The sequence below is a fragment of the Protopterus annectens genome, chromosome 16.part0, assembly GCF_019279795.1.
Source record: "Protopterus annectens isolate FY-2018-M chromosome 16.part0, PAN1.0, whole genome shotgun sequence".
Lineage (NCBI taxonomy): Eukaryota > Metazoa > Chordata > Ceratodontiformes > Protopteridae > Protopterus > Protopterus annectens.
The window spans coordinates 560,468,288-560,480,540 of NC_056750.1; the positions used below are offsets into that span (position 1 = coordinate 560,468,288).

General features: G+C 40.8%; 1 protein-coding gene across 2 annotated transcripts in view; it reads left to right on the forward strand.

Annotated features, from left to right (window-relative positions):
• Window positions 1–12,253, forward strand: part of HMCN2 (hemicentin 2) — a 2,554,053-nt gene that overhangs the window by 1,888,092 nt on the left and 653,708 nt on the right. For both annotated transcript variants that reach the window (XM_044058392.1, XM_044058391.1), the window contains exon 61: window positions 2,364–2,445. In XM_044058392.1, the coding sequence (XP_043914327.1) occupies window positions 2,364–2,445 (82 nt within the window). The remainder of the gene's footprint in view (window positions 1–2,363; window positions 2,446–12,253) is intronic.

Consider the following 12,253-nt stretch of genomic DNA (forward strand, 5'->3'; position numbering starts at 1 on the left):
TATAAAGTGTTTGTCTATAATGGCTAAAATAATTGTAAAGGTGTTGCAAAAATTGATAGATATTCATCATTGTCATTTTGTGGAGGGGAGACAGACATCTGACCACGTTAATAGAAGAATGATGATCCAGAAGGAAGCAGAATGTATGAAAATACCTCTGGTGCAGAGAAATCATTCGAGAGAGTAAGCTGGGATTTTATGAATAGGGCTGTGGAAGCATTTGCATTTCCTGATATAATAATAAGGTTAATTAGGAGGATATATGAGTGTTCAGAGGCAAAAATTGAAGTGGAAGGTTTCCTGTCTTGTCTTATAAGTTGTGTCTGAACAGAGGAACCACACAGGGGTGTCCTCTTTCCCCTTTATTTGCATTATATTTAGAACCATTGGCAAAGAAAATAAGGGGCTAAGAAATTCAAGAATTTAATTGGTATGGTATTCAAGAAAAGCTGGATTTATTTGCAGATGATATTATTTTGTACCTGATAAAACCAGAAAGACATTTCTGTGTTGTGGAACATTCTGAGACACTTCAAAGTTTTGTGTACCGATACATAAATTGTTTCAGCAGTATCCATATTTATGGAGATGATAAAACAAAGTATTTAGGAGTATAAGCTAAAAAGGACACTGTTATTACAGATAAGGATATGTGGAAAGAGACTAAACAAAAGATAACACAAAAACTGATGAATTTTATCTGGAAGGGGTTGAGGGCAAGGGTCAAGTGGGATTAGTTGATCCTTTGAATAGAACAAGGTCATTTAGGATTGCATGATTTGAAGGGATATTTTAGAGCTAGATAGTTAAGGTTCTTATACATAACACAAGCAGAAAGCTACCACTCAAAATGGAAAAGGATGATGGGGGGGGGTTCAAGAAAGACTTGGATTTTTGATGCAGATCCTTAAGGACAATAACAGTCATACAGAATATTATATTCATAAAGTATTAGAAAGTATACTAAGAACTAAATCAATTTGGGAATGGAGATTCTGCTGATAGGGATTACTGCAATTAGGGGGTACAAAGAATAGGAAAGGGAGCTAGAATTTACTGGAGGAAGCTTGCAAAGGAACCAAGGTACTGGGAACAAAGGATTACAGAAAAAATGGTAATACAATGGGAAGAGGCCAAGAAGATATTTGGACTGCAGATTAGAGATTGCCTTCCCTATCATGGATTGATATCAGAGTATAGGCAAAGAGAAAGGCATAGAGGAATCCTAAGTGAAAGATCGGCATTGGTTGAATTTTTAGTTGAATAAAAAGGGGATAGCAGGATACGTAAAATATTGTATGATAACTATAGAAACCAATCTGAAGAGGTCATAAGAGACTGGGAGGAGAGTAGATAAGCACAAAGAAGCAGTATGCAACAAAGTCTAGAAGATTTAGGATTTTTTCCTGGATGTGCAAATATGTTTTCTGGATGTAATGAGTTAGCAGACTTTAAAAAATCCTTTCAGAGTATTCTGTCAGGAATACTGGGTGAGCAAATGGGTATAACTAAGGAAATCATTTTTTTTTTTTTGAGCTGGGATACAGGATATGCATTGCCTAGATGTAAGACCTTATTAAGTTTAATTCTGCTGAATGCCAAAAAAAGCAGTTACTAGAAAATATAAATCAAAGTCTAAACCAACCATACTTGAAGTAGTAAATGTTGTAACAGAGATAAAACGACAGGAAGGTAGGACCTTTAGAAAAGGATAGGAGTAAATTGCATAGAAAAAATGGAAATTATGGCAACAGTACATGCAGGAAAATGGTTTAGAGGAGGACTGAGGTTTAAGAGAAGATAGCAATTGAACAATTTATGCAATGTTGTATTTATTATATTATATAGAACAGTATATGTGATATATAATGTTTGCAAATGTGAACTTGTCAATATGTTTGATTACTTTTACATAAATGTAAGTTTGCCTTTATCATAAGTGATAATTCAACGAATGTGTTTTTTAGTGGTAACTGTAAGATGTTTATTATTATTCTCAAATAAAGTGATATATCACAGTTTATGACTAAAAAAAGAAGTAAGGCATCAGTTTTACAAAAAGGAATTATTGCACCAGTGCTGTATCCAGAGAGTTATTGTTTACAAGTAGTGGCAATTATAATGTGTTTCTTTCATCACAAAAGAATCTGTTTTTATATTAAATATGATACACTCATGAAAGTTTCATTTGCTGAATCGGTATTGTCATTAATTACATGGTAGTTGCAGCAGATCTATTGATGCTGTAATGATCAGGAACTTATTCAAACACAAAAACTCTGTTCCTACTACCTTTACGACGAGGGCAGCTGTGTGTGCATCTTTTAAATTTATGATTATTTTTTTCTTTCCTTTTTTTCTAGATGTCTGATGGTGGGCTTTACGTCTGCAAGATTACAAATATTGCAGGGCAAGCAGAGCAAGCCTTCCAGCTGAAGGTTCATGGTAAGAGATAAATCGGTGGCTCAGCGTATAAGATGATATTTTTGTTGCATTAGAATTTTAAACTGCTAAAACCAGTGGCTCAGTTTGATTTTACTCTTAGAAGATATGAATTCATGGTTTCATGGAAACAAATATGAGAAGCATTTCTGTACATCACTACCAGCTGTACAAGAGGTCAAAGAGTATCAAAGAATCGTGCACACGTGAAATCACTGTAGGAAAACATCTAATATGATTAGGCATGGCCAGGATGGGTCTGCTAAGGAGGTTGTAGAGGAGGCCATCACTGAATTGTTGTACTCACCCACTGCACGGTATGTGTCTTATGAGATTCTGGTCATTTTGTTGAACGGAGTTTTTTCCATGCCACAGAAGGGTTGCATTCATCACAACTCTTAACTAATATAAACATTCTGGGTTGCAAGTTTAATCTAGATGATACATTAAGATGTTCTTCATGTTTCACTGTTGCAGTCATTAAATTTGGGTAATCTGCTGGCAGGTTGCCCTCAGTCGGCCTGATTAACAAAGTCTTGGGTCCTGCGTCGGTTGCTGTCCCTTCTTCCATGACGTCAGGTCGTTAAGGGTATAAAACATGCAGCCGATGCCATTTTCATCAGTTTTTCTTGCTCCAGATGTCAGGTGCCCCCCAAATGGCGAGCAATAAATATATATATATATATATATATATATATATATACATACACACAGACACATATATATATATATATATATATATATATATATATATATATATGTGTGTGTATATAATTTAGAACACAAACAATATACCTCCAATCAAAAGCAAATACACCAAAAAGGCTTTTACGCATATTAAAAGAAAGAAGAGGTATAGTAAGAGAAAAACAGGGGGCTAGAGGGTGGGTAATAAGGACTGCAACAGTGAATACACTCGAACATCTACATTTATGGTAAGTGTACACAACTGTACTATGTTCTTCGTGTTTCACTGTTCCAGTCATTACATTTGGGTAGATTCCCAAAGCTATGGTTGAGAGGATGGATTTATACAGAATTAGGAGCAGCTATAAGGCCCTGCAGGACAGCAGTGGTAAAGCCAGCTCTGGATTTAGAGAAGAGAGGTAAATGGTAATGTTTGGTGAATGTATGAGCTGAGCTTTCAGGTACCAGCTTCTAGAATGTCTCTGGTAGGAACCCCTCTGAGAAAGGCTGCAGAAGTAGATCTGATCCCCTTGGGGATAGGTTTACCATGGTGCACATAGCAGAAACGAATACAATGGCTTATCCATTTAGAAATAGTCTGCTTTGAAATAGGTTTTCCCTCTGCCCCTGCAGCAAATGCCACCAGTAGCTGCTCAGATTTTCTTAGAGGTTTTGTCCTGTTTAAGTAGAATCTATGTTGTCTGTGCACATCCAATGAATGCAGAATCTGCTCACCCTTGTTCTGTGGATTTGGAAAGAAAGTTGGCAGATGAATGGTCTGTTTAAGAGCCACACTGGATACCACCTTAGGCATGAAAGAAGGATTGGTCCTGAGAGCCACCCTGCCCGGATAAAAAATAATGAAAGGCTCCACTCCCATAAGAGCCTGTAGTTCTGAAATCCATCTAGCTGAAGTAACTGGTAAAAGAAAAGCTGTTTTCCTGGAGAGAAATTTTAAATCGGCAGTAACAAATCATAGGAAGTTTATGAAATGCATGATGAAACCTAGCAGAAAATAAAATGCAAGGCCATACAACAAAATCACTAAAGAATTATATTATAAGGTAAAAGCAATCCACTTAGAGACATCTTCCCTGATATGTGCCCTAAGAAGCTGATATTGCTCTGTTTTCTGTAATTAAAATAAGCAGTCTAACAAATCTATCAAGTGGAGGGGAATAACCTACAATTTGAAATAGTGGATGGGAAACTTTTCAAGCTTCACCCCTAAGGTCTGCTGCCTTTTGGATGCCTTCCTGGCCCAACAGATTAACTAAATGTGGTTAGATGTCTAGTAATTGTAGGTGACTCAACACTGCCCCAGTGTGATATTTAGATAATAAACTTATTTGTTCTTGTAGTCTTCAGAGAAAGGCCATCTTATAGCCTGTACCTCCACTTCCTATGCTTATCTGACCTATCAACCTACAGTTTTCCCTGTAGTAATCCTGAAACATTGACTTTCATTTTCTGAATAGGCAGTGTTGTATGGCATTTATATTATGTTTGGCAAGGAAATAAATAGCTTGAGTTTATGCAGCCTGCACTGTTAGTTTTGTTTTCTCACGGAGTCACCCCGCTGCACTGCATTATGCTAACTTTTATGCACTGTATTTCACACATAAAGATAAAGAGCTACGGACATCACACTTCCAGTCAGTGTCAGGACTATCTGAGAGAGCTACGGACATCACACTCCTAGTCAGTGTCAGGACTATCTGAGAGAGCTACGGACATCACACTCCTAGTCAGTGTCAGGACTATCTGAGAGAGCTACGGACATCACACTCCTAGTCGGTGTCAGGACTATCTGAGAGAGCTACGGACATCACACTCCTAGTCAGTGTCAGGACTATCTGAGAGAGCTACGGACATCACACTCCTAGTCGGTGTCAGGACTATCTGAGAGAGCTACGGACATCACACTTCTAGTCAGTGTCAGGACTATCTGAGTAGGTTTAACAGGAGAAATAAAAGGAAAATTACTCAATGACAAGCTGGTCCATCGCAAAGGAAGTTAATTGTCTAGAAAGTTTTATTCTCTCTCTGCTTTACCCACAGTATTTGCAGCTTATTCCCTTCCTCAGGTAGATTGTGAAGGATTAGGTAACATATTCAGCATCCAGGATTCTGTACAACAAGGTACACGCATATAAAAACACTTTTGCTGTCTGTCAATACAATACAAGCTTAGCACTTGCACCTGGAGCAAGTGTATTAAATGCACTGAAAATGAATTACATTTCCTGTACTTCTTACAGTAAATAATTTGATTTATAATATTTCTACCATATAGACAGAAACAAATGCTCTTTCATTTTTTTCCAGTGAGATACCCCATATATTCCAAGTAACGGAACTTGGCAAAAGTAATAGGAGATATTGAACACTGACAGGCTATAATTATAAAATACATTTATAGTTGGCGTTATTTAAGAAAATGGTATTTATGTGCAATAATTTTCTTTATCAGTCAATGAAAGTCATATATATATTTATATATTGGTGTTTGCCCCTTGGAAATCTACTCAGTCTTTCTTTAGGGGGCAACTTTGAAATAAGAAATAGTTAAAATAAGTGCACTGATTTTTTTATACACTCCCTTTTTTTATAAATCACACAAAGTTATTTTTGGATGGAATACTGGCTGAGGGGTAATTCAGTGACTCTTCTTTACTGATTCCTTCAGACAGTGTTAGTTAAATTTTGTTGTACTGATTGCGGGGGGGCTGCTCTTGTATATGGGCCAGAGTTGGCTGCTCTGTGGGTTGCTGACCTAATAGTTTGCTGACCTAATAGGTTCATAGGTAATTACTAGGCTAGCTGCTGTTGTGGGCCATTTTAAGCCTAGCCCTTTTCCCTTTTATGCTTCAGTTAACCTATCCCATTTAGTTATAGAGTGACGTCATCCATACAGTGGTTGATAATTATGTATCACCCCTAATAAGAATAACCAGGATCATACCACAAATGATTTGAGGGGACCCATGCATGGAATAAAGCATTTAGGCACTGCCTCTGTCCATTAGTAGTACCGGGGGCAATCCTGGGGTAAATTTTCTGTTTCTCGTCCATGGATCTAAGTTGCACTTGAAAGTGGACAGGAATGAACTTTGTTGTATGTAGATGGAGAGTCTCTTCTACAGCAGTGGTATTCAATGTGAAACATACCTGTCCCTCCAAACCATTCTGTTGATGGTGCAGCAAAGGCTTCAATCCCTAGACTGAGTATTTTTGATGGCATTTGACTTGCTGATGTGCAGAATATCCATCAGTAATGGTGTCTGAGGATGCACTGCATGACAGACACAGGTCACCTCTTAGCAGTCTATGGATATTAAGTACAGTGACAGGGCTTTGAGTTGGTCCATATAAAACATGTTGTTTAGGTCTTGTACCTTTTAGTAAAGTTTCTCTTTTGGTGTTCCAGTTGTTGCATGTGTCTGGACAGATGTATGCCAAAGGTGGTGGCATATTCAATTACTTGGCTAATAAGGGCTGAGTAAAGGGGGCAATGACATCCCTAGATTTAGACACAATCCCTTTGTTTATAAGCTGTTCATTATAAAAGGACTTTCTTACAACAAATGACACGTTGGTCAAAAGTTAGGTCACTCTGCTTATAAGTTCCCAAGTCTCGAGCAGATGTGTCAGCACTTAGGAGAGTACTGTCAGTGTGGTAGTTCCATGGGGTAGATGACTTCCCAAAGGATACTGTCATTTTTTTAGCATTTAGTTTCAGACCATGATTTTGCCATGAGTTATTTATACGAGACAAACCTTCTTGCAGGATGGTTAAGGCATTTTGAGATTCAGTGGCTGCTCCTAGCTTACAGTTATCTGCAAACTTAGTCAGCCAGAACCCTTCAGAATTGGCTTTTACTTAAGAAAAGTAGATGCCAAACAGGAAAGGTCCCAGTACAGAACCCTGGGGTCCTCCACTGATGACTGGTCTGTCTGTAGTGGTAACTTCCCCTGTTTTGATTATCTGCATCCTATCTGTGAAACAGCTGGCAATCCGGTAGGTGACATAGGGGTTTATTCCCAGTATATTTAGCTTTTCTACTATGCCTGAGTGGGGAATTGTGTGAAAAGCTTTGGCCAGGTCAAGGTATGTGGTGTGTACTGTTTTGCATTCATACATTGCTTTGGTGACCTTTTCAAAAAATCCAGCAGGTTGAGTAACCATGACCTGCCCTTAATGAATCCAAACTAAGATAAGTCTAGTGTTTGGTTCATAGGTAGGTACGAGGCTATATGCCCGAAGGCATTTATAAGCCTAGCTGGAATGTGTTGGCTTTCACCACCCCCCTTAGATTAGTTCCCCGTGCCTCTGTCCAGCAAAGCCATTTAAGTGATCCCTGGGGTAAACGTTTTGTTTCCCATCCACTCGTCAAGGTATCTGTTGAAGAGGGTCAGCAAGGAACTCTGCCTAATGTAGATTGGAATCTTGTTCCAGAGCATGGGAAGTCTCTGGTACAGGAATCTGTCCCTCCAGCATGTCCTATTCATTGTTGTGGTGAGGATTAGATCCCTAGAGTATGTGGCTCAAGGGGATATGGTTTTCTTTAGGTGGAGCATGTCCATCAATTCTGGTTGGACATGGCCTTGTATGTCAGGCAGAGATCACCTCTGAGTAGGTGGTATGCAACCGAGTACAGCTGGAGTTTCTTCAGTCGAGCTGCATAGGGCATCTGCTTGAGGCCAGTGATCCTCCTGGTGAGGTACTTCTGTGGTCTTTCCAGTTGTTGCAGGTGTCTTGTAAGGTCCATCCCAAATGGGGCATGGTACACTATGATGGGTCTGATGAGTGATGTGTAGAGGGACCCAATGACCTCTTTTAATCTGGATGCAAACCCTTCTGTGAATAGGTGGGCCACATAGAAGGATTTTCTAACCACTTTGGCAATGTGATTATCAAAGGAGAGGTTATTATCTACTTGGGTCCCCAGATCCCTTATTATGTCTTCCGTATTTAGGGGGCTACCACCTATGTGGCAGTTTGTAGGTACTTTGTTTTTTCCAAAGGGGATGACTATGTACTTTTTGGCATTTAGCTTGAGGCCATGATTTTGACACCAGGTATCTGTCTCAGTGAGACCCTTTTGGAGGATGTCTGTGTCAGCTGGAGAGTCAATTACAGCCCTTAGTTTGCAGTCATCTGCAAACGTGGTCAGCCATAGTCCTCCTGTGCTTGCCTGTACCTCTGAGAAGTATATGCCAAACAGGAGGGGTCCTAGGACTGAGCCCTGGGGAATGCCACTTGTAACCGGTTTAGAGTCAGACCTAGCTCCCACAACTCTTACCATGTGGTTTCTGTCCGTGAGCCAGTTGGCAACCCATCTCATGATGTAGGGGTTTATGTTCAGGCTGGTGAGCTTGTCTGTAATACCTGAGTGGGGAATGGTGTCGAAGGCCTTTGCGAGGTCTAGGTAGGCTGTGTGGACCATCTTTCCCTCGTCTATAATCTTGGTAACTGTCTCAAAGAAGTCCACCAGATTTAGGAGGCATGATCTGCCTTTAACAAAGCTGAACTGGGTAGGGTCCAGTGTTTGGAGGTTTCCAATGTCTTTATTAATGAGATCCATGATGATGCACTCCACAGCTTTGCAGACCAAGCTAATCAGGCTTATAGGGCGATAGTTCCTGGGGTCCTTTGTGGCTCCACCTTTGTGGAGTGGAATAACTGTTGCTGTGTGCCCCTCTGTGGGCATGTAGCCGGTGGAGAGGCTGAGTTTAAACAGTGTGTTTAGGTGAGAGGTTAGTTCATCTTTGAGCTCATGTAGGATGCAGCCTGGGACACCATCCAGTCCCATTGATGCTGTGTTTTTGGCTTTGGAGAGGGCTTTTTTAACCTGAGTGTCTGTAATTTCAGGGGCACTACATTCTTCTGGTATAGTTATTAGCCCTTTTGGGGTGAGAGGGGGGTGAAGTTTGCACTGAACCTGTCTGCCAGGATGTTGGCTATATCAGTCGGTTCATTGTATTTTGTGGCACTCTGCACCAACTCCGAGCAGATCTGAGAATTGCCACTTAGATTCTTAACATAACTAAAGAATGCCTTGTGGTTATCTTTGGAGTCCATGGCATTTTTCTTTCGAAGCTAGCCTTGGATGATTTTTATGAGGGAACATAGTTTCTTGCTGATACTGATCAGGGATATCTTCCCTTCTTGGGATTTTACTCTTTTCTGTACTAGTTTCCTCCTTCTATTGTATAGCTTGTTTATGGCAGGGGTCCACCAGACTGGTTTCCTTTTCTTGTTGGAGTGAGTCTTGGTTTTGTTTGGGATAAGCATGATCCATGCATTCTTGTAGGTGCCCATAGAGTGTATTAGTAAAGGATTTTGCAGCTTGGACAGCTTTATCCTTCAGCATGGGGGCTTTGAATCTTCCCACCACTGTCTTAAGTAACGTGAAGTTTGCTTTGAAAAGTTTTTTACGGTGGTTTATTTGACCAGGGGTGGTGGCAGAATGTGGATATCCAGAGTGATTAGTTTATGGTCAGATCTATCCAGTGAGGGGTTGACCTCCGGTGTGGAACACTGGTCGCCCATGTTGGTGATGACCAGGTCCAATATGTTGTCACCTCTGGTGGGGGTGTTGACCAGTTGATCCAGGGCGTTTGAGTTTATAAATTCTAGGAAGTGTTGGGCAAGGGAGTTTGTACTTGAGTAGTTCTCCCAGTTAATGTTTGGGTAATTGAAATCACCCAATATCAGGGTGTTTAATAGGACCTTTATGTTTCCAGGAATGCAGAGTGGGGTCCTGGGACATGGTGGGTGATCTGTAGCAAGCTATAATTTGAATAGCAGTTTTGCCCATTGTTAGTTGCACGTGGATGATCTCTGAAGCATCTTGCTGTACCTCTAACCTGGAGTTGTGGGTATCCTAGATGAATATGGATACTCCCCCGCCTTTTGTATTTCGGTCTGGGTTTTGTGGCCGAAATGTATGGTATGAGTTGTAGCCTGGTAGTGCTGGGGTGCTCTCTGGAGCTTTAAACCAGGTTTCTGTTACTGCACATATATCGATTTTCTCCATATTGAGGAGTGCCTGAAGTGCATGCATTTTGAGGTTTAGACTTCTGGCATTGAGTAGCATTACCCTCATTTTTTTGTTACTTGTGCTATTTACGGCGGTGAGTTTGTCTTTTGAGCCTTGCCTAAAAAAGGCACTATGGGGGTGGCAAGAGCCTTGGCCAGTATTCGAAAGCTTAAGTATGACAGGTGCAAGCCATCACTAGTGAAGCAGAGTGGCTTGTCGAGCATGTCATCCCAGACTGACAGACACTGAATCCCCTTTGAATGACACCAGAAGCTTAGCCAGTTGTTGAAATTGATCATTTTTTCTCTACCGTGGTATCATTCTTGGTAAGGACAGGATGCTACTCAGGGTCAGGGTCATACCAGCCTGGGCTACGTGATCAGAGAGCTCCTCCATGTCTCTTTTCATGTAGTCCAGGGAGGTATGGCTCAGGTCATTCACACCAACATGGACAATGACAGAGTCATAGTTGTACTTGCTCTGGAGTGACCTAAGTGCTTGTGTTATGTGGCGGATCCTGGCACCCGGCAGGCAGCTAACAGTAACCTTCGCCTTGAGACTTCAGTGTGCCTGACTATAGAGTCACCTATTACTAGTGTGTTGGGTATGTTATTTTGTCCTAAGAGCTGTGATTATGTGGCATACTGGTTTTGTGAAGTATGTGTTTCATGGTTTGTGTTGGGGGGTGGAGGTTGCTTGGATGTCTGCTTTGGAGGTCTCTGCTGCTTTTGCAGATTTTCATTTAGAGCCTCCGAGTATGTTTTCATGTATTTATGTGTGATTTTTGCCGGTGCTGGTTTCATAGATCTTTCTGAGACTGGTGGTGTGATGCAAGTAATTCCCTTGTCCTCTTGACTGCCTGGTCCAGTCTTGGGTTGAGAGAGCTTAGCCTCCAGTTTGGCTGTATAATTGCATCTCTCGCATGTATTAGTGCTTGGTGGAAGGAGGAGAGGGTTGTTTGTGTACATGAGGCAATTGTAACATTGCCTCAGAATGCCCAGATTCACCAGTTGGACCAGAGAGTACATCTGAAACTGCCCTTTGGACATGCCTGGATAGGTACAGTGAACTGTTTTACTGATTGGCTGGTAAGGTCGAATAGAGAGCCTTGTCCTTCTCTACAGTACAGGGGGGGGGGGGTCTAGTGCTAAGGTTTATTAGTGCTTGCTATGAGTTTTGAGCAAGTGCCGGGATGAGAAGTGAATGGTTTGAGTGCTTAAGTTGAAAGTTTGTCTAGTTCCAAGGGAAAAATTGGAGTAGACTTTGTGGAGCCGGGAATAGTTATACCCTAGCTAACCAGCACTGTCTGGCAAGCAAATGCAGGTTTTATAGCCGGGAAATGAAAGAGATAGAAATTAGCCCAAAATGGCCAATAAATTATTAATATCTTGGCTGAAATCACTCTTCCAGGGACAGATAGGCTGCTCAAAGCTCCCTCTCTCACAGTGAACAGAGAAACTTCCTTCTATCCAAGTAAGGTATGGGAAAACACAGAAACTTGTAATACAGCCCTGAATTCAACACTAACCTGAAAACTGGACTATACTAGCTTAGAAAGGTGGGAAAACAAGTATATTTTTTGTTGTTTTGTTTTTTCTTTCCAGAAAATAAAGGAGATACAATAAAAAAAACACTTTAAATGCACAGAAATGGCTATCACACTTGAGTGTGTAGCCTACAACAGTTAAACAGGTAATTTAAACACAAAAACAACTTTGTTAAAGTGCAGGCAGTAAAATGAGTAGCTGAAACAAACTTTTTAAATGACAGAAACTCTAGAAAATTGGCGTTTTAGACAGAATTAGCTAAAGGCAGCAAGAAAATGCAGAAAAATCATACTTAATCACTCCAAGGTCTCTCTTTTGTGTCTCTGCTGCTGTAGAACTCTGCAGGGCACCAGGCAGGAGCTTGCTGAGCTGTATACTAGCACAAAAACCTTGCAAATGCGGGTTTCATAACAGGGAGAGAGAGAGAGAGAGAGAAATTAGCCCAAAATGGCCAATAAACTACTAATGTCTGGACTGAAGCCACTCCTCCAGGGACAGATAGGCTGCTCAAAGCTTCCTCTCTCACAGTGA